The sequence below is a fragment of the Engystomops pustulosus genome, chromosome 5 (assembly GCF_040894005.1).
Source record: "Engystomops pustulosus chromosome 5, aEngPut4.maternal, whole genome shotgun sequence".
NCBI lineage: Eukaryota > Metazoa > Chordata > Amphibia > Anura > Leptodactylidae > Engystomops > Engystomops pustulosus.
In genome coordinates, this window is record NC_092415.1 from 106,514,280 (window position 1) to 106,541,790 (window position 27,511).

General features: G+C 40.1%; 1 protein-coding gene across 3 annotated transcripts in view; it reads left to right on the forward strand.

The window, feature by feature from the left end:
• Positions 1-23,597, forward strand: part of GABBR2 (gamma-aminobutyric acid type B receptor subunit 2) — a 553,394-nt gene extending 529,797 nt beyond the window's left edge. For 2 of the 3 annotated variants that reach the window (XM_072152801.1, XM_072152802.1), the window contains exons 19-20: positions 14,855-14,972; positions 16,905-23,596. In XM_072152801.1, coding sequence (XP_072008902.1) covers positions 14,855-14,972; positions 16,905-17,070 — 284 coding nt within the window. In that variant the 3' untranslated portion in view covers positions 17,071-23,596. Of the gene's footprint in view, positions 1-14,854; positions 14,973-16,904 lie in introns of all 3 variants that reach the window. The other variant, XM_072152803.1, reaches the window with a different exon arrangement.
• Positions 23,598-27,511: the final 3,914 nt, after the last annotated feature.

The window sequence follows — 27,511 nt, forward strand, 5'->3', positions numbered from 1 at the left end:
TGGCTTTAACGCTTATTTAACATATGTGATTTTTTTGGATTATTGGTTTCAATGGATAACTAAGTGCAGATATTGATTAATCACATTTTTAACACATTGCTGTTGGTATCCCTTTTCATTTTGTGTTCCAGATTTCAGCTCCCCCCTCTCAAAACTTTTTATTTACTCATGCACATATCTGTATGAAATCTTGTTTTCTGCATAACAAATTCTACTTCCTAGTGGCAATATGTTCCATACAACGAACTGAGAATCTGGATAAATTCCAAATGCAATGAAATTAAAAAAAAAAAAAAAAAACACGCTAAGCCACACCCCCAATCACTTCTTGGCCATGCCCCAAATTTTTACTGTATTATAAAAATTTAAAAAATCTTCTCAATAATAATAATAGTATTAAAAATTCTCTGAGAAGATCCCTCTCTATATATCAGGGCATTAAGTCTGTGTCACAGTGTAACAGTAACAGGTAACAGCTCTTAGTTACCAAACATCATCAGAGCTCATAGCTTAGTGGATAGAGGCTCTGTGTCTCTATGACAGAGGGTCTGGGGTTTGAATCCCGGGATGGGCGAAAATGTATTTACAGTATTTTTCGGACTATAAGGCGCACCGGAGTATAAGGCGCACCATCAATATATGCCTGCTAAAATGTCTAGGTTCATATATAAGGCGCATCGGAGTATAAGGCGCACCTGATTATAAGGATGAGTGACCAGCAGGTGGCAGACCTGTGCACAGTTCAAGGCAGCTGTTGTCTGTAAGTATGGTTCATATATAAGGCGCACCTTTGATTTCTGAGAAAATCTAAGGATTTTTAGTGCGCCTTATAGTCCGAAAAATACGGTAATTGAACCTTGTGTCTGGGGAATTCCTAGGAGATGTGGAGACCGATATATGGACAGATGGTGATCTGAACCCGATGACGTAGTCCCTGCTCTCCGCTAACCCGACACTTCTCTCAAAAGGATTCTCTGCTCGATGCCTGTAGAAGCCATTCAGTATTGCAGGTTAAGGCTTTGAAAGTGTTTACTAGGTGGGACACGGAGGGGGACAACCCCAGCCAGTGCGGGACCTGGAGGGAATTTCCATGACAACCTCCCAGCTGCCCGTGACGCGGGGCAGAGGTGAAAAAAAACGGGACTGTCCCAGCCAATTCGAGATGGTTGGGAGCTATGCATGTTCCATGTTCTTGTTGGCTCTGACACCTTTACTTTATTCTTAAAGTCAGTACATTTATACATTTTTATAGGTTTAATTATGTTTCAATACATAAAAAAAATGTAAATCTTTTGTAAAAAAAAAGTTCTTAGTTTCCCATGTTCTTCACTCATTGTAACAAATCTCCACCTCCACCCAATGCTGACAAGTAATTACAGCAGAGCACATGTGCTGCCATCATTTAAAGGGGTTATGCCACGAAACTATTTACTACAAATATCTGTCAAAGAGGTTAAAATATTTCAAAAATCTATTTGTAATGGTTACCTGGAAGTAAAAATACCTTTCTATTTGTTATTATGATGCTTGTTCAGCCTCTATTCTGCTCCACACAGAAGCAGATGTGGGGGGGGGGGGGTAGCAATCAGCCTTCAGAGTCTCCTTCCACCTGCTGTGCTCAAATAGTCCCTGCATTTACTGATCCCCACCACAGCAGGAATCTGCTATTGGTGCTGTGTGTCACCTACCAAAGCCCTGACACTGCTTCCTCTACTTTTAATCATTGTCAATATATACTTGAATAAGAAAATACATGACAAATTAGGGGGCATTCTGGTGCTCAGTCTGACCGTGTGCCAGATGTAACATGCAAAGTCCAATAGAAATGTGTCACACACCCCATGTTAAAAGTGCAAAAAAAAGTTGGTGCACTCTGTCGGGGCAGTGCAGGGGGCACCAGATTCATGAAGAACGTGCGCCAAAAATCCTGAATCTGGCGGACCCTGCACTATACACAGGTCAATGCACATAGTACACACTGCACATAGTACACACTGCACTGTTTTTAGTAAATGTGCACCTATGTATTCTCACAGCATCATGGTCGGTCAGGCTGACAAGCATGGCGGAAGTCTAGGTGGGTGCAGGGGAGGCAAACCCGACGTGTATCGTCACTCCAAAGTGACTTCGAAGTGAAGATACGCATGGAGTTTGCCGTCCCTGCATTTTTCTAGACCTCCGATATATTTACACTTTACTGTCCGCCTGACCGACCATGATGCTGTGAGAATACATTGTTTTGCTCTACTTGTATGCATTGATTGTACAAAATTAGGTGCAATAACATGGACCTTTTCAGTTGTTTTTATGACTTTTACTAATAAACTTTTGTATTTTTGTATTTTACTTTGGGGCCGTTAATTTCATCTCTTTCTGTGAAAGAGATAGAGATAGATGGATGGATGGATAGACATGAGATAGATATGAGAGAGAGATAGATATGAGAGAGAGAGAGAGATATGAGAGAGAGAGAGATAGATATGAGAGAGAGAGAGATAGATATGAGAGAGAGAGAGATAGATATGAGAGAGAGAGAGAGAGATATGAGAGAGAGATAGATATGAGAGATACATAGATAGATAGATAGATAGATAGATAGATAGATAGATAGATAGATAGATAGACATGAGAGATAGATATGAGAGATAGATATAGGATAGATAGATGGCAGATGATGGATAGATAGAAGATATATATGAGATAGATAGATGACAGGTGATGGATAGATAGAAGATATATATGAGATAGATAGATAGATAGATAGATAGATAGATAGATAGATAGAGATAGATAGATGACAAGTGATAGATAATAGGACTTGGATAGATAAATAGGTGACAGCTTCTCACATGTTACTGATCTTTAGCTACTTTCCTGCTAGTCAGGGACAGGGGCCCCTTTGCAGGACAGCAGTGTAGCATGGAGGGACAGTGAATGGTGGAGAGTACAGGGGGAGGACAGCAGTGTAAAATGGAGGGACAGTGAATGGTGGAGAGTACATGAGGAGGACTGCATCAGGAGAGATCAGAGCTTAGCCTGTTACTTGTGTTATCTCTGCAGCCTCCTGTGTGACCTGACTAATGGTGGAGGGAGGAGAGGGCTGCTGCATTGCTATGATCCATGTTAGGGGAGGACTCCCCTGTGCAGCAGATAGCCATGTCTGGCTGCAGTTACCTTGTATCTGCTGCTGTAGGCACCTGTGGAGCTGGTAAGCTGTGGCCATCACAGCACAATCCCTGCCCCTCCTCCTCCTCTCTCACTTCCTATTGGCTGCAGTGTGTCAGCTGATCTCTCAGTGTGGAGAGGAGCTGTGTGGAGTGATCTGTAGTGCAGAGCAGCTGCTGACTCCTTGTGCGCAGACTCAGCCAGATCAGCTGTAGCTCAGGACGGAACACAGCTACCACCAGGGGCGCCAGCTAGCGGACAAAAGGAGTTATCTCAGTAAGGCTGCAGATTTTGTAATAAGTGTAAATGGTGAAAGTACTTGTCAGAATGCATTGGACCCAATTACAGCCATTTGCTATGGTGACACAACCCCTTTAAGTGTCATTGGGCGGCTTTGCCTGTGGAACTTAAATGGTTACTTTCCGCATTCAGTGCTAGCAGAGATCACAGCTATTAGCAGCACCCAATATGTGTAAAAAAGGCTCCGCCCATTACCCACCTCCATATCTTCTTAAAGGGGAAGACACTTAGGATACTTAGGATAACAAGATAGCACATTATGCATTGCTATTCACTAATTCACTGTTAATAACAAAAATACAAAATTTCACAAATATAATTCCAACCTGTCTTTATGAGTCCTGATGTTTACAGTATTGGTTGCCCCTGGATACAACCGTAAACATTCTGCTATGGTCGGATTCTTCTCATGAATAACTTCTCTTATCTCCACACTGCAGTGCTCTTTGCCTCCAGCCCCTACCTCCGTATTGCAAGACCAGCTCAGACACAGGCAAGCAGCAGTTTGCAGAAATTTACTGTACTAGCTACAGGCAAGATAAGGTCTTTATGCAGGGGAGGGGGAGGCATATAGCAGGGCTGACTCTGTGCGTGTTGCATTTCTGATTTGTCTCATCTGTCTTTTTCCCTGTAAGACAGCTATAAATGGCCACATAAATACTTCCCTTGGCCTGGATCTCTTATCACTATGCATTGCTGCCAGTGAAGCCGGGGAGCATATTATTGGTAATATTGGCCTTTCCATGTTGGTCTGTTTATTATCAGTATGATGGTATTTATCTTGTTGTACTAGTAAAAGTCATCTGTGGCAGTATTATATGTCCCCTAAAGAGTGGCATTGTCATCAATTTTAGGCTAAATAGCCATGTTGGCACTTTGTGATAATTACATGAACTTGGTCTCTAAAAGGTTCGCCCTCACTGTCCTATATCCTGATAATCTAAGGACATTGTCAGTACACATCACCTCATACCACAGAGGAATCATGAAGCGTCTGCTTAAAGAGACCCCGCCCACAATTTTTACAATAACTGACTTATAGAAGCTAAAACAGCAATAAAACTCAGCAAAATTGTATAGTATGGGGTCAAAGATTATATTTTTGTATAAATATCACTAGGGCAATAAAATTTTAGAACTTTCTTTCATGAGCAAAACCCTTAAAGGCCAACATGACATACTTTTCCATCACCTTTCACTACGGTGTTAATATTGATATTGACCAGTTATCATTTTCTTATGTGCCCATCCTTAACATTTCTGCTCTTTATAAATATTTTCACAAGGATGGGCACAAAATGAGCAGTTTATTTTATTTTTTTCCGTGCATCTTGTGTAACACATAAGCTAGTTTTCTTTTTATTATTTTGCCTTTTAAAATAGTCATTGTTGGCCACTTACCTTGGCAAAAGATAGGAAGCCACTGATTTAACATAAACACAAAATGACAAACAGCAGATATTATACGAATAAGAAAAGGTTTGTAAGGAGATATTTGGTTTTTCAGGAAACTGTCTCAGATAACTTTGCTTGATTCTTCCTTGAAAGTCATTATTACTCCCGCCAGGCTTGTAGGTAAGGTATTCAGAATTAAAAATCTGTGAGATAATGGTGTGCTTAAACTCGTGAAAAAGAAATGAGATGAAAGAATTTCCATTTAGTTTATGCAATTAAAAAGCGGGAAGATAAAAAATATTTTGCACAAAGAAATGTCATGACCGTTGGTCAGCCATAATTTGCAACTCATATAGTACCATTCTTGTTCTTTATATAACTACAATTACTTGATTAAGAAAAGTGAAGTCCTTTTGACATTTATGTGTGTAGACTTACTCTCTCTTGACATTGTTTTTAAATAAACCAGATGCCTGCCTTGTATGTCATGATGCATCAAGGGGTTAGGGGGTTAAGAATCCATATGTAGTTTCCCAAGAAAGCCTTGTTTGAGACCCTACTCACTGGCATACATGTATTTATGTTAGGTTCCTCAGGCATGCTGGAACACAAAGGGGCCTTACCCCAAGGTTTCCTAAAAGTTCAAACATGTTCAAACATTAAAGGAAACCTACCATCAAAATCCTTCATGATAAACCAGGGGCATCTAGGCACCGTGCCTGTGATAATCATCTTCTATTTGTTATTCATGGCTAAAATAAAGTTTTAAATTATAACTGGGAGGTGTTTCAAGAGCCCACTAGTGCTCTAGCTTCACAAGCTGTTATAATGATTAGAACATCTCTCCTTCCTCCCTCTACCTGTGTGATTCAACAGCAGCAGAAAGTGAAGGCTGAGGGGAGACCTGCTTTGCTCATTGTAACAACCAGTGAAAATACATCACCGAGGAAACAACCCTCAGAGCCCCTCAGGCTTATTAACATAAATTGAAAAGTTTATTTTAGAATGAAGGAGGCCATTAGAGATGAGCGAACATACTCGTCCGAGCTTGATGCTCGTTCGAGCATTAGCGTACTCGAAACTGCTTGTTGCTCGGTCGAATACGTCGCCCACTCTAGAAAATGGCATCTCCCGCCGTTGTGATTTTTGGCGGCCAGAAACAGAGCCAATCACAAGCCAGGAGACTCTGCACTCCACCCAGCATGACGTGGTACCCTTACACGTCGATAGCAGTGGTTGGCTGGCCTGATCAGGTGACCCTGGAATAGACTAGCCCCTGCCCACGCTGCTCTGATCATTCTCTGTCTGGATGCCGCTAGGGAGAGAGCTGCTGCTGGTCAGGGAAAGCGTTAGGGTGTTCTATTAGAATAGTGTTAGGCAGGAGTGATTCTACAAGAACCCACCAGCCCTTCTTAGGGCTACAATAACGTTTTATTTTACTTTTTTTTGGTTTGCCTGTGGCTGGGCTTGCTGCCATTAGTAGTGCAGCTAGTACCATATTGTGAGGAATTTGCTGGGAGACTTGCAACCGTTGTGTTCAGCTCTTAGTGACACACGTATCCACCTCAAACACCGAAGTGGGACAATTTATTAGGGGTTTGATTTGAATTAGGCACAGTCTGATGATTTATTTTTTTTACGTTTATTTCTTTTTAGAACTCAAACTAATCTGGCAAAGCAGTGTGCCTTCAATGTAGGCTAGAAAATAGCCATAGGAGAACCCCAACGGCTTATTTAGGCCTACAATAGCGTTATATTTTACTTTTTTTGGTTTGCTTGTGGCTGGGCTTGCTGCCACTAGTAGTGCAGCTAGTACCATATTGTGAGGAATTTGCTGGGAGACTTGCGACCATTGTGTTTAGCTCTTAGTGACACATATATCCACCTTAAACACCGAAGTGGGACAATTTATTAGGGGTTTTTTATTTGAATTAGGCACAGTCTTCTGATTTATTTTTTTTACGTTTATTTCTTTTTATAACTCAAAGTAATCTGGCAAAGCAGTGTGCTTTCAGTGTAGGCTAGAAAATAGCCATAGGAGAACCCCAACGGCTTATTTAGGCCTACAATAGCGTTATATTTAACTTTTTTTGTTTGCTTGTGGCTGGGCTTGCTGCCACTAGTAGTGCAGCTAGTACCATATTGTGAGGAATTTGCTGGGAGACTTGCTACCGTTGTGTTTAGCTCTTAGTGATACAAATATGCACCTCAAACACCGAAGTGGGACAATTTATTAGGGGTTTATTTAGTCATCAGGCACAGCACAAAATCCAGTTGTGTGCTGTCAGTGTAGGTTAGAAACTAGCCATAGCAATAGGATAGCATCGTTTTGTTTTAAAAAAATAAAAAAAATAAACACAAATTTTTTTTTTAAAGTTTACACTTTAATTTGGAAAATGTTTAACCCGAGGGCTAGGGGTAGAGGACGAGGGCGTCCAACTACTGCAGGGGTCAGAGGCCGTGGTCCTGGGCGGGGTGAAACACCACCTGCTGATGAGGGAGCAGGGGAACGCCGCAGAGCTACACTCCCTAGGTTCATCATGTCTCAAGTTACTGGGACTCGTGGTAGAGCACTGTTGAGGCCAGAACGGTGCGAAGAGGTGATGTCGTGGATTGCGGACAATGCTTCTAGCCATTTGTCCACCAGTCAGTCTTCCACGCAGTCCACCCATGTCACCGAAATCAGCACTCCTCCACCTCAGCCTCCTTCCCCCCAGTCTGCCCCCTCCCAGCAAAATTTGGCATTTGAACCAGCATACTCTGAGGAACTGTTTTCTGGACCCTTCCCACAGTCACAAACCACTTGTCCGGTTGCTGCTGAGCTATTTTCCGATGCCCAGGTTTTCCACCGGTAGCAGTCTATGGGTGATGATGACATTATTGACGTAGTGGAAGAAGTGTGTAAAGAGGTGTCGGATGATGAGGAGACACGGTTGTCAGACAGTGGTGAAGTTGTTGTCAGGGCAGGAAGTCCGAGGGGGGAGCAGACTGAGGGATCGGAGGATGATGAGGTGACAGACCCAAGCTGGGTTGATAGGCCAGGTGAACACAGTGCTTCTGAGACGGAGGCGAGTCCTATAGCAGAACAGGTTGGAAGAGGCAGTGGTGTGGCCAGACGGAGAGGCAGGGCCAGAGCTGGTGCATCAGCACCAAATGTTTCCCGTAGTCAAGCTCCCGTGGCGAGGGCTAGATTTTCAGAAGTCTGGAGGTTCTTTAAAGAAACACTGGATGACCGACGGACTGTGGTGTGCAACCTGTGCCAAACCAGGATCAGCAGGGGTTCCACCACCACTAGCTTAACTACCACCAGTATGTGCAGGCATATGAATGCTAAACACCCCACTCAATGGCACCAAGCCCGTTCACCTCCGACCGGGCACACCACTGCTCCTTCCCCTGTGTCATCTGCTAGTCAGCCCCCTGCCCAGGACCACGGCCCAAACACCTCCCGTGCGAAAACCCCATCTTCGCCTCCACGATCCTCCACAGCATCCACCAGTGTTCAGCTCTCCATACCCCAGACGCTGGTGCGCAAAAGGAAGTATAGTGCAACCCACCCACACGCCCAAGCCCTCAACGTCCACATCTCCAAACTGCTTAGCCTGGAGATGCTGCCCTATAGGCTGGTAGAGACCGAGGCCTTTCGAAACCTCATGGCGGTGGCCGCCCCTCGTTATTCGATCCCCAGCCGCCACTACTTTTCCCGATGTGCCGTCCCAGCCCTGCACAAGCACGTGTCAGAGAACATCATCCGTGCTCTGACCAACGCCGTTTCTGACAAGGTCCACCTCACCGCGGACACGTGGACGAGTGCTGCCGGGCAGGGCCACTATGTATCGCTGATGGCACATTGGGTTAACTTGGTGGAGGCTTGGACCGAGTCTGACCCTGGGGCTGGTCCAATAACCTGACGATGCCCATGATGGCGGGGCCTACTTCGGTCCAGGTCTCAAAGGCCTACTATGCCTCCTCCTACCCCTCCTCCACCAAGAGGAGGAGAATGTTGGCGAGACAGAAGAGGGGACCATTGTTCAGTCCTTCACTGTTCAGCGTGTATGGGCAGAAGAAGAGGAGTTGGAGGAGTTGGGGGAGGAGGAAATGGAGAGTCAGGCCAGTGAGGGGAGTGAATTCTTGCGCGTTGGGACTCTGGCGCATATGGCAGATTTCATGCTAGGCTGCCTATCCCGTGACCCTCGCGTTCAAAGAATTTATTCTGATTACTGGGTATTCACTCTCCTGGACCCACGGTAAAAGCAAAATCTTTCCACTCTCATCCCTGGAGAGGAAAGGAGTGTGAGAATGCATGAATACCAGCAGACCCTGGTGCACAAGCTGAAACAGTATTTCCCTTCTGACAGCGCTAGCGGCAGAGGGCGTACTTCTGCGGGACAAGTAGCGAGGGAGAGTAGGCGAGCAGGCAGCTTGTCCAGCACTAGCAGAGGTACGCTTTACAAGGCCTTTTCCAGTTTTATGTCACCCCAGCAAGACACTGTCACCTGTCCCCAGTCTCGGCAGAGTAGGGCTGATCTTTACAGAAAGATGGTGAGGGAGTACGTAGCTGACCATACCATCGTCCTAAATGATCACACAGCTCCCTACAACTACTGGGCTTCAAAGCTGGACATGTGGCACGAACTGGCGCTGTACGCCTTGGAGGTTCTTGCCTGCCCTGCCGCTAGCGTGTTGTCCGAGCAGGTTTTCAGTGCAGCTGGTGGCATCATCACCGATAAGCGTACACGCCTGTCGACTGACGGCGCTGACAGGCTGACGCTAATCAAGATGAATAAAGCCTGGATTTCTCCGGATTTTCATTCTCCACCAGGTGATAGAAGCTCAACCTGCTAGATGCCTTTTTACACCTAAATAACATTGATTGTTATGCTATATAGGATTGTTTCCCCTAAATCCCTTCCTCATCCAATCCCTACCCTTCCTTGGTTGAACTTGATGGACAAGTGTCTTTTCAACCGTATAAACTATGAACCTGAATAATGTATGCACTCCTCCTCCTCATTGTCCTCCTTCTCCTCCTCTTTGTACACTAAAGCAGAGGAAACTGGCTATTTTTTGCCAGGGCCAACTGGCTCTAGCTATAGTACTCTATGTATTTAATTTTTCTGGAGGACCACCTACCTGCTCCTCTGGTTTGAAAACTTTTTTGGACTGCCACATACAGGCACTCAATTTATTTAATTTTTCTGGAGGACCACCTACCTGCTCCTCTGGTTTGAAAACTTTTTTGGACTGCCACATACAGGCACTATCCAAATTAAATTGTCTCCATAGCAGCCTCCACATGTTGTCTTTTTAGCTGCCTCCACACGTTGTCTCCATTGCTACCTCCACACGTCATCGCCATAGCTGCCTCCAAAAGTCGTCCATATAGCTGCCTCCATACATGGTCTCCTTATCAAACGAACTGTGTCAGGGAGAATTTTGGGTTGTTTTCATGGCTTCCACATCAAACTTGTTAACTTTGTCGCCACCCTGCTGTGTAATCCACAAAATATACTGGCAAACTTTTATCATTTACCGATATTATTTCAGTGCTTCTTGCGCATCTGTTTACATTCCCCTCACCCGCCATAACCCAAACTTATAAGAACACTACTACACTTGATCTTATACAAAAGGTTCTTAGAAGTGCTGTTTGGGGAGTAGCCGAGAGACAGGGGCTTGGATAGGCGAAAGCTCGCCTGGCAGCGGAGCGCCAGCTCCATCCCAAGATCCAACTAACATAGTTTTAACTGCAGCACCTTTAATCTACTACTAGTTCACTGCCTCCATACATCGTCCCCTTATCAAACGAGCTATGTCAGGCAGAATTTTCAGGTGTTTCACCAGATACATAGTGGAACTCGGCCCATCTGTCGCCGCCATGCTGGAGACCTGAAGTTGCAATCATAGCAGCGCAATATGGATGCCCCATACTGTCGCTCTTAATCATGGAACCATTTCCGAAAAAACTATTAAAAATAGAACCACTATGCTATACCATTATTCCTAGGTGAAATATTCAAACGACCCGGCCTGCTTTGAAAATTATTATTTTCTCAAAGTAAACGCTTCTGGCCCCCAGGCCCATTTTGGGTGGGGAGGAGCCGAGAGACAGGGGCTTGGACAGGCGAAAGCTCGCCTGGCAGTGGACCACCAGCTCCATCCCAAGATTAGGCAGCCTCAGAGGCATCCATGCATGCTGCCCCTGCTGTTTCCTGTCCATTTTGCCTCCACGATCCTCCTCAGCGTCCTCCAATGTCTCATTTCAACTCTCTATACCCCAGACGCTGGAGCACGAGAGGATATGCAGCACATCATCCCCATCAAACAAGCTGTGTCAGGCAGAATTTTCAGGTGTTTCACCAGATACATAGTGGAACTCGGCCCATCTGTCACCGCCATGCTGGAGACCTGAAGTTGCAATCATAGCAGCGCAATATGAATGCCCCATACTGTCGCTCTTAATCATGGAAGTCGTCTCCATGGCTGCCTCCACATGTCGTCCCCTTATCAAAAGAGCTGTGTCAGGCTCATTTTTCGGGTGTTTCACCAGATACGTTATGGAACTTGGTCACTATGTCGCCACCATGCTGTGTTATCGACTAAATATACCGTCAACCTTTTGTTCACATAGGAAATCATTTCAGCGCTTCTTGCTCACCTCCTTTGGTTCCTCTATGCCACCCATTGGTTTGAAGCCTGAGTCCATTTAGGGTATGTCGCCATGACACTCTCTAGCCTGCCGCTGCTGCCGCTGCCTCTGCATGCCGTCCCCCCGTGTCAGGGTCAATTATTGCATGTTTTAGATGCTATCTAGCCTCATTCGGTCACTCTGTCATGGCCATGCTGTTGCCCATAATTTTGGCATAATGGTACGATTAAGCAGCCTCAGAGGCATCAATGCATGCTGCCCCTCCTGTTTCCTGTCCATTTCCGTGGTGTTTCCATCCTTTTCTGAGGTTCCCAGGTGTTTGGCCAAGCTTCCCTGTGCAGAGCCTTGGTCCCCTTGAAAAATGCTCGAGTCTCCCATTGACTTCAATGGGGCTCGTTATTCGGGAAAAGTTTGTCTCGAATAACGAGTACCCGGGCATTTTAGTGCTCACTCATCTCTAGAGGCCATAGATAAATATAAGAAGATTATCACAAACACAGCACCTGGATCTATGAGTAAGTGTCCCTGATTGATTGTAGATTTTCTTTAAGATCGCCCTTCACTAAAACAAAGTAGTCTAGACTAACCAATGAAAAGTCACCCCACCGTATTATCCCTTCTCCATCAAACATTACCTTTGCACAATTCAACCAGGAGATTATGTTCTTCTGGCATTAGTCAGCGTGAGATGCGCCAAACTGCCAGTTCCCACTGCTCCATTGTGCATTGGAATAATGAAATTATTTGACACCACTTCATTAGATGTACCTCAGCCATGTATGTCCATTGCACAGTTACTGAAGTAACTGCAATACCAGTAGAGTGTTGGTGCCTAATAAAGTTAACTAATTCATTCACTACGGCTTCTTGAATTGCTATTACACCATATGAAATATTTCACAAAGGAAAATATTCTTGAAGTATGTAAGTTATGTATACCATAACTGATTTAATGAGGCATTCGCAGAATTAGCCTCCTCTCCTTATCTTTATGCTACATACTGACTTGAGAATGAATTAATTGCAGGATAAAGATTTGTTTTTTTTTCCTTAATACCTCATTATTTCCATTTACTGCAGCTGGAAATAAGTTCCAAATGGGAAACTGTCAAAAAATAAATAGTTGCACCATTTTCTTGCAGGCTTTATTTTTATGACTTTCACTGTGCAGTCTCAATAACAAATTCCCTTAACTCTGTGGGTTAGTACTATCACAGAGGTACAAGATATATATAGTATTATTCTGTGGGTCAGTACTGTCACAGAGATACAAATTATTATTATGCTTAAATACATTTTATACATAAAATGTAAAACACATTGGCACATGATAGGGTTTACAGAATGCAAAATGGTGAAAATGTTGCCTTTTTTTCCCTGTTAAAGTATTCAACGGATAACTACTTTTATATCATGATACATTGTACATTTTGGGACAGGGAAACCTAACTTTAATAATTTTCTTTTTACAATATTTTTTTTACTACCTAGAGAGTAGCACAGCAGACACATGCCCTTTATGACCCTCCCGTAAGCCATTTCCATTGTTAGAGATTTTTATCCAGGGCTCCAGAAAGCCTTCTACAATTCTAAGGTGTTCTCCAGATTAATAGTTCTTTGTTCCCAGTGCTGGGATACGCAGCACAGAAAAGACACAGACACCTGGTCATAAGCTGCACTCAAATCACACTATATTCCAAGCATGCAATTGTGTATATCGAAAACAGAAAATGCTTTGCAGGGGGCGTGAAAAGGTGATAAAATGCTATAGGCTAGCTTAAATATACTTTGAACAACTCCCCTTTCTCAAAACATGTGGATGAACTCTATATATTGTTTCTTACACTAAGAACTAGTCCCCAGGGAAACAGAATGTTATCACTATCCCTGCTACAAAATGTACTGAGAAGAAGGCTCCGAAGGCTCCTCAGTCATCGAAATAAGATAAGTAGGAGACACAGGCTGAAGGACAAACTCTCTCTAACAGGAGTCAAGAACTTGCAGCAGATTATACAAGATGGTGTATGAATCATGAGATGGCTTACAGTGAACACGATGGCGTCTGGAGAGAAATATGATATCCCTCACACCATTTACCCTTAACAGGATTATGACATACCTGTATGTCATAATGAATGACGAGGTTAAAGGGGTATTCCACAAATTAGCATAATTGATATATACAAATGGGAGGGCTGCTAATCACATGTCCACATCACATGACCAGCCTAGGCGGTCATGTGATCACCACTATGTTTGGCTGTAGTCGGTTGGTTGCAATGCATCCAGTATGGCCAGTGTTGTGGTGAGATGTCATCTCAGTGGGGCAATGTGCAGTGATGCCAAATACATGCATCATTACTATGATAACAGAGCAGGACAGCCTGTTACATCACTGGGAGCAGAGCATAAGAGGGAGGAGGAGTTACTGAGAACTAAAGGATCATGGTACTTGTGGTGGACATCTTGGTGATACTTTGTGAAAAAGTACACCTACTTTCGAAAGCCCATAACATTTTGTGAATAATAAAATCAAACTATTTAAGCTCTATTTTGTGACTAGTTACTTCTGTTAAAAAATGATTCAAACATTTAGTTATAGTTCAATTTACCTCACATTCAGTTAATGAACTTGACTGTAAATAATTATTAATGGGCTGTTCTCAGTGGAGGACAGCCACCAGTGTATGGAGGAGGAAGCATTTGGCATTGTTTCCTGTGGTGGTCCGCAACTGTAACTACACCTGGAAAGTGGATGGGAGCTGCATCTGCAGTGATGAAGCCCACTCACTGCATATATTAGATATATAATAGCCCCCATATTTAAATATTTGATGGCTTTTTCTGAGAATAGGCCATCAGTAGTTATTCCTGGAGGACATCACATGGAAACCATTTCAACACAATATTGTGACAAAAGTGGTGTAGAAGCCCTGAAATAATCGCAAATGCTAGCACTTGCGATTATTTTCCCCTTTCCTCCACCTCGACAAAAAAAAGGCTTAATATAGTTGCTTATATATATTTTTTTTTTACTTTATACTGCTATAAAAAGTTGAACAGGGCTATTTCTTCCATTTCAATATAGTGGGGTAAACATGGTCTCAAACCAGTTGCATAATTTACTCCTATGATGCATATGTGCTCCATTTTTTGTATAGTGCAACTTTTCTGTAAGAAAGGAGACATCTGTACTGCATGTATCTAACTTTTTTTTTGTAATATAAGTGATCATTTAATTTAATTCCCTACTGGTATGTCTCACGTCAATAAGAACTAAGCATTGTTGTAAACCTTAAACTACCATATAAAGTGTAGTGTAAACCTTATTTATTTTGTTTACAGATGGTGAGAAAGCAGTTTTAAAAAATCATCATGATCAAAATATGACTCCACAGTGGAACACTATAGAATCATCCAGGACCAGCAAAGATACTATAGAAGATATTAACTCACCAGAGCAGTAAGTAGAATTACATCTTTTTATTAGTGCTTGACCTGTGTACCTTATGTTTATAACAAAAGTGTTAGAGGTCCTGAGCTGAAATTCAGGGCTCATTTAACTGATCAAAACTTGGGTAGTCATTGGGACCCATGTTAATATATGTCCAGTTGTTGGAGGTCTGGGCAGTGTGGCAATATATTTCTTAAATATATATACCTGGTTATTCTGTCCCTCAGAAAACAGATACAATTATTGACCAGTGGATTGCAGCAGGTAAACTCCATGTCTGTCTGTTCCACAGTTTGGTGGCACCCACATGTACAGCAACACAAGGCACAACACATTTACATATATTTATTGAAGCTTTAGTTTAAGTTACCTTAACATACTTTAATGAGCCTGGTAACCCTAAGTGAGTCAAAGTGATCTGCAGTGTGAAAAAGCAACGTAGAAGAAAATATTTCAAGGATTGTTCTCTAATTCAGAAGATAATAATGAGCATGTGCGAGCCCGATATAATTAGCCTTATTCTGAATTTCTGTCTATTTTCACAATGATAACAAGGCTGAAAATAGTTACACGGTTCATTCACAGATTATAAGAAAAGGATAGGAAGATGTGAAAGTTAATGGAAATGAACAAAATCAAATCACTATTTTTGATTGCCTGAATTTAACTCTATAAAGGAAATCTACCATCAGATTTACATTTTATTAAATATTAAGAATGCTGGGTAGATCCCACCAGTGTGGTTAGAATTATATGTTTATTAGGAGCTGTGTTACTGAAAACACAAAACCTTCATTTTATGTTAATGAGGCATACGTTAATTGCAGGCATTACCGAGGGCTCTGGCAATTATATGCTCCTCGAAGCACCTTGTTCCAAAAATTCAAAAGGGGGATGTACACTGCCTGTACTATCATAAGCCCACACACAACGGTTATACATATGTAAAAAGGAAGAAAAAAACTGTGGGCTTTAATGGGCCCAAGTTATAAATCATATTTCAGTCTTCATTCAAAACAACAAAACAATTACATATGACAATAAAACAATTAAAACTGCACTGCTGTGGTTATCTATCTACTGGGGGGCATATTCAAATTGTATGGCTCCAACAGAATTACACTTAAAAATATGTGGCACTCATGGCTCTCTTGGCCAAAAAGGTTCCTGATCTCTGCAATACAGAGTCCAAAAAGGGCAGACAGGCATGTGGCATAACACAGAAAGTGGTGAGAGGCAGCGCCATTCGAAACATTTGTGTGCACCTCCCTGCTCCTTCTGCATTCTTCCCTCCTGCTCTGTTCCGGAAATATTGCCACAGCACAGAGCTAATATTCCAGAAGAAGGAGCAGGGTGGCAGAGAGTAATAGCCAGAGGTTTTTACCCAGCAGCATTAACAGTTAATAAGGTGGAATATAGTTAATAATAGTCAATAATGTGGAAATCTGATGGTAGATTTCCTTTAAAGACAAGGCCATGAAGCACTGGAACTGGGAAGCTGGAAAAAAATTCAAATGTAGTTATTTTATATTTTAGGTCCTCCCTTAAACTTTTCATGAGTTTTTGAAATTTAGCATCTCATTGTAAGAAATATACATCTACGTTATGTATGTACACTGGACATCTACGTGTACTGGATTTCAGCTTACAATGGTTTAATTCACTGTATTTTATGTAAATACACAATGACAAGGGAACCACCGACTTCTATCAATGGGTTTCACCACAATCTAATACAACAAGCACAAACATAGAAAAGAATAGATGTTAAAAGGTGTATCTGTATTTAATAAGTAATAAAAGGAAGCTGGTGATACAATCCCTCTTACACATAATATGTCAAATTAAGCTTTGCTACATCTCCTTGAATAATTGTATAATATAAATCTTTTTGGACTACTGTATGTGACTGACAGTGGATTCTTCTACCTATCCTTTCAGTATACAACGACGGCTATCATTACAACTACCCATCCTCCACCATGCCTACTTGCCATCAATAGGTGGGGTGGATGCAAGCTGTGCCAGCCCGTGTGTAAGCCCTAGTGCCAGTCCCCGGCACAGACATGTGCAGCCTTCCTTCCAAGTTATGGTTTCTGGCCTGTAGAAATGGGTGAAACAGGTTTCCTGGACTACTCCTATAATTTCTCAAGAAAGACTCTACTGCACATTCTGATACAGAATCTTTGCTATACACACGTAACATTTGCTATCTACAGAGACAGAGGAATTCTAAGGATGTCACCCTGGGAGGCCGATTTCAACCAGCATGGGCTATTACCGAAAGAGTTAGAGAGATGCACAGAGTTATACCTGGAGCCTTATTTGTGGAGTTTTTGTTTCTTTACTCAGAGGACTCAGATAAAATAATTCTTCCCAAAACTCTACGAGCAAAAGAACAAGAGAACAGAATTCTGAATCTTGCACAAAGGAAATAAAAGAAATTCAGAAAGAAGTAACTTTTTAAATCCAACTCACAATGCTATGAATATGGCTGCTATGAACTTTGGTTAGTACACTTTATACAAATGTTAAAACCTTTAAAAAAAAAAAGTTTAAAAAAAAAAGAGGATACAGCACAGCTAGGAAATATTTACAAAGGAACATACTTTCCACGGGTTGCACAATTCTGCTGAGATGCTGAATGCATTCCATAATGATAAGCCCTGCTTGTGTTTCACATGTCAAACAGTACACAATAAGAGCATCTTTACAAATGATCCCTCAGGTGACAGCGAGACATGCAGTATTACCAAGGTTTTGTCTCTGTAACTGAACTAAGCTGTTTTTACAATGTCTATACTTAAAGCAGTATGGAGTCAATAGGAAACCAAGGTTTTACTGTACTGAGCCAGAACAATTTGCAGCACAGCACTTCTGAGAATCTAGGAACCGATTTGTTCCTATGCTCGCCATTTGGGACTATGTTTTATCAAGGTTTCTGTATTTTTTGTAATGCACAGAACTGAGCGACTTGCAGGCTTGGGACCTAGTAAATAGCTTATATGTCACAAGATGGATGATATGTCACAATTTGTGTTTGATTTGTTCCATACAGTGCCACAGAAAAGTACAATAAATCCAATGTTCCAGTGGATTCAGGTTCCTAAGGCATACCCACACTGATGCCAATTATGTATACCAACAAATGCCGTTGCGCCAGAATTGTGTTATCTTTTTTAATTATGAATTAAACCAACCCCTAAGTATTTTTGTCAGATTTAAATAACTGTATGGCAGTTATAGTCCACTTTCTGAAATAAAGGTCTTGATACTGTACATGTCAGAGAAGATTATAGTTCTTTACAAATTTTGTACTACATTGTATGTATATATACTCACCTGAATTAATTGGTAAATACACCAAATGACGAATATGCATTGTGCAAAACTTTATATTTAGAATATCAGAGTCAGTTTGAATCTTGCTATGAGCCATCAATATTTCAGAACAATGTCATAGCAAATTAAATACCATGTACTATAGGGCTTGTTCATCACAATGATTCAAATAGCACAAAATGGCTGGTACTCTCAGCCAGGCTTCCAAATACCTTATTTTTGATAATACTTCCCTGATTGGACAGTTGTTACCATGCAATGTTCTTAGAACATATATTCACCTTTAATTACACCCAAACTATCAGGCCATATTTAAAGAAGCATTCCAGTAGCCCAAATAGGTGTATGTATAGAATAACATTGGTTGTTTGACATAAAGTTCACCAACTATTTTTTATTATATTTTACACAGATGACAAAGTATCACAAATAACAATATCCATATAAGACCTAACACAGAAATGAGCACATTTTTAATATAGGTGTATTAATATAACTAATATTTCACTGCATATAGATTCACTTTCATTCAAGAACAGCAGAACATGTTTTGCTGGAGTGTTTCTTTGGATTAAAAGTAAACATATTAAGTAACCAAAATTGCAATTAGTAGTGCAGATGATAATGATAAACTTTATCATATACTTAATAAAAATGTCTTCATTTACTCTGCCTTTCTTCTTTATTCCGTCCCTGAATAGTTGTATATGCTATAGCTTTGAAAAGGGTAAATCATTAGTGCTCTATCCTTATCTGCCATCTACAGACCTCATACCTGCTCACTAAAGGAGAAAGAAGGAACAGAAAATGATGAGAGAAGCTGTGTTACTTAATAAAAGTATGTACTGTAGAAAAGTTTACTATTATCACCTGCACTATTCATTTCTGAAATGATACAATATTTAGAAATAATAGTTAAGACCATTGAAAATACATTGTTTTACCTAATATGTTATATACTGATCTTGACCTACACAGTAACATTCACAGATGCTGGACTCTCCCAGCACTCTCTCAATGTCTGCAAAGAGTTGTATATGCTGAGTGAATTTTAGTCTTTAATTAAGGCTCCAAATAGCTTTCAGCTTATTGTTTTTAATGACGACCAACAGAAATGTGAATAAGAGATTTGTTACATTTTTCAAGTTGTGCAGCTTTTTATGTAGAATAACTGTAAATCAAGTGTAAGAGAATGTTTAAAGGTGATATAGCCTTTAAATTTATTTACAAATCCTTAAATATATTTATATTAAATTATAATTTAATATAATTATAGAAAAAACTTGAAATCACATGTCATTGTAATCGCATACATCATATTCTGCAAATATTTCTGTATTACGTTTTAAACTTGTTATAACTTAGTGGTTCTCTGGTTTTATTACACATCTCATCCAACACCATAATACTTTCTTAACACATAATTTAGTCTAAAAGGACAACTAAAATTACTTGTGAGCCATATAAACTGGAGGCCACATGAACTTCAGCTTCTTGTCCCAGTTTTAAACCACTTGTGCTATTTTCTCCTACTGTTAAACAAGCTTTATAGAATATCATTTATTCAACATGATTGCATTTTAAGAGTTAATGAACGGCACCCAGCATTAGTTAAATGGTTACAATGTGTTGTTTACCCCTCACAACAATAACTTAAGTCACAAAACATGAGAAATCACTGTTACCAAAATTCTACTTAAATATTAATGGTAAAGTGTCTTGATACTCATTTATATGTATTAACAGCCATTTAATTGTATTTAAATCTGTAGTTTTACTTGTTTGATAAAAAAAGGCAAAACCTTATTGAAAATGATGTTTGGTTTTTTTTTTCATTTTAAACCTTAAAATGAGCTGTGCAATGTACAATGTCACCACAGAGGCTCTCTCAGTCCTTACAGCAATAATAAGAAACAGTCTGGTGTAACTGCGTATATACTCTGAATATGTACTGTGGTCCAAAAACTTGTATCTAGAGTTACTCATCAGGTGTCACCTATAGTAAATGGGCATCAGTGCTGTAACTGTACATTACTTTCACTATCAAGGCCATCTCATTTTCTAGTCAGACATTGGGAGAGTCCTATGCTGTAAGCATTTGAAACCATCCAAATATTCTTGTGGGGTTTGTTTCTTCCTTAATGAATAAATACCTTAACAAAACATTCTTAACAAATAAAAGAATAGCCTTGTTTGGCATAAAGCATTTTATTTCGGTTTACATTAAAATGTAGTTTTGCCGTCTGTTTCAGTATTCCATATCACATATTTTATACAAATGTGAAATAATAATAAGGAACAATGTACCCATATTTTTCAGACTTTAAGGCGCACCGGATTATAAGGCGCAACTCCAATATTTGCCTGCTTAAACGTCCAGGTTCATATATAAGGCGTACCTGAGTATAAGGATGAATGACCAGCAGGTGGCAGACCTGTGCACAGCTCAAGGCAGCTGTTGTCTAAGTGCGGTTCATATATAAGGCGCACTGGACTGACTGGATCTGAAAAATATGTTAAAAGAATGTTTATACAAGCTAATAGGAATGGACCAGCCAAACCATATACATTATGTCATTCTTAGTACAGGGTCTAAATCATGTACGGCTATTTCATGTCCTGCACTAGGCATAGCCTTTATATTCCTGTTTACCTGCTCTGTTCTAATTTTTAAAATAGTGTTACTTATATTTAGTATATACACCTCTTCATTATATAATAACAAACAGGACATCTACCACCAGGATGAAGAATTGTAAACCAAGCACATTGACATTATGGAGTGTGTTCCCTCAGAGGATTTGCTCTTCTTTCAGCTTCTTTTGCCCTGGTTTTTACAAAAAAAAGAAGGGCTTAGACAATTATGCAAATGAACCCGAGGGGCTCTGGGCCCCATTGGTGTAAATGGAGCCTGGAGCCCCTCTGGCTCATTTGCATAATTATTAAACCTTTTTTTCTTAAAAACAAGGGCATAGGAATTTTAAATAAAAGTGGATCCTGCTACTGGTAACTCAGTGTGCTTGGTTTACAATCCTACATCCTGGTGTAAGATGTCCTTTAAAAAGATACTGAGATTTAATGATTTAAATGAAGAATCAGATATCATACACTTGTCATATACATGTATTTAAGATGCCTTCAGAGAATATTAGAAGCATTTGTTGATTCCACTAACACATCTTTTCACCAATCATCAGAAGGCAACTTTTCAGCTTCACATTGAAAGGTTTTTTTTTAAATGACGTGTAAATAAAAGTGTTATTGCATTCTATGGATGCAACTTCTTTATTCTGGAGCAGTTTGGGAGGGAATTGGACCATTAACTAGGGTTGGCAGATTAAGATTACCTTAAAGTGCTGTGATGTTCTCACATTGCTTGCTCTATTTAAAATGTAACTTTATTAAATCACCTATAGACAGGCGGCCGTGTTGATAAACCACCTATAGACAGGCGCCCGTGTTGATAAATCATCAAGAGACAGGTGGCAGTGTTGACAAATTACCTAGAGGCAGGTGGCCACGTTACAAATTACCTAGAGACAGGTGGCCAAGTTACAAATCACCTAGAGACAGGTGGCCGTGTTGACAAATCACCTGGAGACAGGTGTCCACGTTACAAATCACCTGGAGACAGGTGGCCACGTTACAAATCACCTAGAGGCAGGTGGCCACGTTACAAATCACCTAGAGGCAGGTGGCCACATTACAGATCACCTAGAGGCAGGTGGCCACGTTACAAACCACCTAGAGGCAGGTGGCCACGTTACAAACCACCTAGAGGCAGGTGGCCGCGTTACAAATCACCTAGAGGCAGGTGGCCACGTTACAAATCACCTTGAGATAGGTGGCCACATTACAAATAACCTAGAGGCAAGTGGCCAGTGTTACAAACAACCTTGAGACAGGTGGCCACATTACAAATAACCTAGAGGCAGGTGGCCAGTGTTACAAATAACCTAGAGACAGGTGGCCATGTTACAAAATCAGCTGGAGACAGGTGGCTACATTACAAATCACCTAGAGGCAGATGGCCAAGTTACAAATCACCTAGAGGCAGGTGACCATGTTACAAAATCACCTGGAGACAGGTGACTACGTTACAAATAACCTAGAGGCAGGTGGCCACATTACAAATCACCAAGAGGCAAGTGGCCAGTTTTACAAACCACCTAGAGACAGGTGGCCATGTTACAAAATCACCTGGAGACAGATGACCACGTTACAAATAACCTAGAGGCAGGTGGCAACGTTACAAATCACCTACAGGCAGGTGGCCACGTTACAAGTCACCTACAGGCAGGTGGCCATGTTACAAATCACCTACAGGCAGGTGGCCACGTTACAAATCGCCTAGATGCAAGTGGCCACATTACAAATCACCTAGATTATTACAGTCATGTTTATGTTTCCAAATCACCTAGAGACAGGTGGGTATGTTAAAAGTCACCTAGAGATAGCCATGTTACTGGCAGCCATGTAAATATACACACAGTGATGAAGATCAAATCTGTTCCCACTATTAGTCTAATTTGATTGAGTTAGTTGTGCCAACCAAACATATGCATGTAACCCATTTCACATGAAAGACGACATGTTTAATTCTATTGTTAGACACCTGATATATTACTCATGACTGTGATTCTACTGTGTAGATTGGAGTCAACTAGACTGAAAAATTTTTAATACATGTATATTAGAAAATTGTATGATGTCCCAAACAAACAACAATAATAAACTGAAATTGCCTATGAAGAGGTTGTCTGATGTAGATTTTTTAAGGCTTAGCATAGTTTAAAAAAAATGTAAAAAATCAGTTCTAACTTCTTTGATCTCCTGCCACTACTGCTTCAGCACTACCCAAGTCATGAGCGTGATACTATTTTCTGGTCTATCTCTAATCTGCCAATGATATTTCCTGTGTGCCAAGAGGAAACAAGAGACCACTAGGGGGTCATCAAAATTGCACCCACGAATATCAGTGAGGTAAGTATTGTTCCTGGGTTTGTTAACCAATATTGAGCTTTTTGCAAAAAGCTTTTACCACAAGGACAACTTATAATGATAACAGGAAATACAGGGCTTATCAGTCATCATTTACAAGAAAAACTGCAGAAATCTATATAATTGCTAGACAGCTCGATTATCTAAGGAGCTGTCATTACTTGGACTGTCTACAAGTGAGTACAGTTAATGAAAGAATTGGAGGTGTTCATTAAGGAAGAAGATTTAATCTGGAATCCATAATTTAACATTTAACCAATACAGGCAGTCCCCGGGTTACATACAAGATAGGGTCTGGAGGTTTGTTCTTAAGTTGAATTTGTATGTAAGTCGAAACTGTATATTTTATAATGGAAGTTCTAGAAAAAAAATTTTCTTTTGCCCCAGTGACAATTGGAGTTTCAAAATTTTTGGTGTAATTGGACCAAGAATTATCAATAAAGCTTCATTACAGACATCTTACAGCTGATCATTGCAGTCTGGGACTATAGTAAAGCATCCAGAGAGCTTCACCAGAGGTCACAGTGGGCAGAGGGGTCCGTCTGTAACTATGGGTTGTCTGTAAGTCGGGTGTCCTTAAGTAGGGGACCGCCTGTATTCATGTTGTGGGAATATTCTCTGTAAAGGTATAGTTGATAGTAAATTGATCATCTAAACAAAGCTAAGAAGGTGGCTGCCCCACAATGTGTTGGCAAGTGGGTGTGTCAAGTGAATTTAAAGTTGGTAGAAAAGCTGATAAAGACAGTAGGAGATCATTTATGTATTTATGAGTTGTATTTTTTTTTTTAAATAAGCCAGAATACCAGTGAAAATGACCACCTACTGTGACCACCTATGAGGTTGTTGTCTATTTACAGAGTTGTCATGTTATGCACATGAAAGGTTCATGAAACAATGATTGTTGTGTCTTTTCAAATATTCTTACCTGGATTACATTGGATCACTTCATGTTGAACAGCATCCTGGGACATAATAGACAAGTAACTAATGTAAACATACATACAGGCGGTCCCCTACTTAAGAACACCTGACTTACAGACAACCCCTAGTTACAAATGGACCTCTGGATGTTGGTAATTTACTGTACTTTAGTCCTAGGCTACAATAACAGCTCTAACAGTTATTAATGGTACCTGTAATTAAGCTTTATTGTCAATCCTGGTTCTTATGACAATCCAACATTTTTAAAATCAAATTGTCACGGAGACAAAAAAAAAATTGTGGGTAGAGTTACAATTATAAAATATACAGTTCCGACTTACATGCAAATTCAACTTAAGAACAAACCTACAGAACTTATCCTGTATGTAACCCGGGACTGCCTGTAATGCTAAAAATTCTTTATCTTAACTGAAATAAAAGTATTTGACTCCTGGATTCAAGTGTGTATGTGTGTGTCTGTGAAGCTCTATGGTGTGCAAGTTGTTAGTAGCCAAGTCTTTAAAGCTCACTGTCCTAATATTTCCTGTGCTTTTATTTTACTTTATAATACACATACAATGATCCATTATACACCACATAATATATAATTCTTTGTTCATTATGATCACAACAAAAAATAAAGTGTGATGTACAGACCTGGCAATTTCCACTGATGTTATTGCACAAATGCTTTAAAATTGGACTAGAACTACCCAGATAAGTGTAAAACTGGAGATTTTCTTGTATCCTTATACTGCATGATACCAATTTTTATTAAATCATTAAAATCTGTTTTTATGAATAAAGTATTTAAACATACCAGATTCTCACAATTTATGTGGCTAATATTAATATAAGACCATAATATTTATCCACGTACTCACTTAAAGTTGGCTAATGGCTTCAATTTATTTTGGATATTAAAAAGTATTTCTTAAAGCACAAGAGTTAACTTTGGCTAAAAGGATGCGTCTTAATTTATTGATGATTGCTTTAAGTTTTATTGTCATATGTTTAAAGCCATAACTTTTTTTTTCTTTTATTACACAATGAGTTTAAATGTAATTTTTTTTTTCTAATTTATCTTTATATTTAGATTTTTTTTTTACATAAAGCTTTGTGTTTTGCATATATTTGTATTACTTTGTCCCAGGGGACAGGAGATCACTTGGACTGTTGTATAATGCACCGCACTACTTATGAAGTGCAGTGCATTATACTGTCAGCTAGTGACAGACATTGCCTCTGACACGGCCGAATAGAAAGTTATTATATGCAGCACTGAGGACCTTCACTGGCCCCTGGGGTGCTGTATGATGTGATCGACAATCTGTGATAACAGCTGTAGGGTGCAGAGGGAGACATGGGTGACAAAGGGAGCACACAGAACTTTTCTGATCCTGGAAGATATTGCCAAGCAAAATGACCTAAAGAATAATGTAAATCATCAACAATAAAGAAAATGATATCACATGGAACCAGTCAAGACAGGCAAACTCATAAGTCATGAATACAAAATGAAATAGAACTAGATATAAATGTTTAAAAATAAATTTAAAAATGAATATACAGAAGAAAATATATGTATAAAAGAAACTGTAAACAGAAAAAAGCTCTGTGAAAGTCAAGTAGGCAAGTCCACAATAGGAATTCCAAATCGAAAAGTCAATTTAGTGAGGACACATAGAGGTATGGGCAGCTTTTCTTTGCAGTGATCAGACTACAACTAGCCAAAGAGGATTGATAAACTAGTGAATGTACATGAAATTTCAATGCCATATTCGGGGAGTGCTGTGGAACAAACAAGTCAGAACAGGACAAGTAGGCTTTATTATAATTTTTTTTTGCTTATGCCAACAATAGCACTGTGAGGTTTTTCTCAGGATTTCTACCCGGCTCCCTTCTTGCTGCTAGTAGAGGGTGGGGAGTAAGTTAGTCGAGCATTGCCAGCAGTCTACCTTGCCTACTTTTTTTTTTTCGCTTGCTAATTAGGATGTAAAAATGCATCATAGTAAAGCTAAACTGTTATACCTTTATACTGTTATGTAGTTTCACAAGGACCATCCAGTGGGTTATTGTAATCTTGTAGGATGATCTACAGGATGATCTATCACAATCTCCTTGAATAACTACAATTAGGAAGTGTCATTAGGAGTCCCGTGTATTAAAAAATAAAAAATAAAAATTGATGAATTATCAAAATCTGCATCTCCCGGATTTCTGTTCCCATTCCATCAAAAAAATCACTTTATGTTATATCATGGGATATTTTTTTTATCCTTCTATCACTGTGATTTATACATAAACTATCTTCCAACTTATAGTTAAAGGGGTTGTCCGAGGGTATACAGCGTTGTATCATGCGTGACGGGTGAGTGTAGCTTGCCTCCTCGGCCAGGCGGAAGCTGATCACAGCGGGGCTTCATGCCCCTGTTTGTTAACATGGGGCACGGACTAGAGAGACGGCAGCGCAGGACGCAGGGAGGTACCAAGGAGGTAAATACATGTTAATTTTTTTAACCCGCCCCATCCTGGCTTCCTGGATTTTTTTATACCCTCAGACAACCCCTTTAACTATAAGTTGGAAGATTTAGGCAAAAATCAGAGTGATAGAAGGATGAAATTAATGATCACCACTTTTATAACTTCAGCTGTAACAGAAACATGTCTTCAGAACTACAAAAACAAAAAGCATTCCCATAAAACCCACAAACATATTTTAAAAAGTCTATTCAGTTGAATAGAAAAAAAAAATAGTGACCCACAAAACCTTTTCATATTAGAAAGTTAACTTGAGTAAAATTACTTATTTTGGATAATGAGTTTGGAATAAATGATGTAATACAATCTAATTTACAATTCATAAATAATGTGATAAATTATTCAGCTCAGATCAAAATACAAAAGGTTTATAGCATAAAATGTGAGAATTGTTCTTATTCATAGTCAAAATGGTTGAGTACAGAGCAAACTTGCACATAAAAAAAAATAAATTAAAACAGCCCTGGGAACAAAACTTTTAGTAAATACATTTTAGAAAATGAAACTGAATCCAATAAATAGAACAATAAATGCAGTAAATATGGTACAAAACAATGTTTAACTAATATGAATGTTTAGGTTTCTTTTTTCAGGTAGTGGTAAATTCTAAAGTGAGGCGATTCACAGCAGAATTCTTCAAGACAGTTATTACCAATAGCATGGACACCCTGGTATCCAAATGGGAATGATTAAATTCTGTACAGGAAGGTACTTCCACCTGCTGTTCCCATGGAGAATGTGCA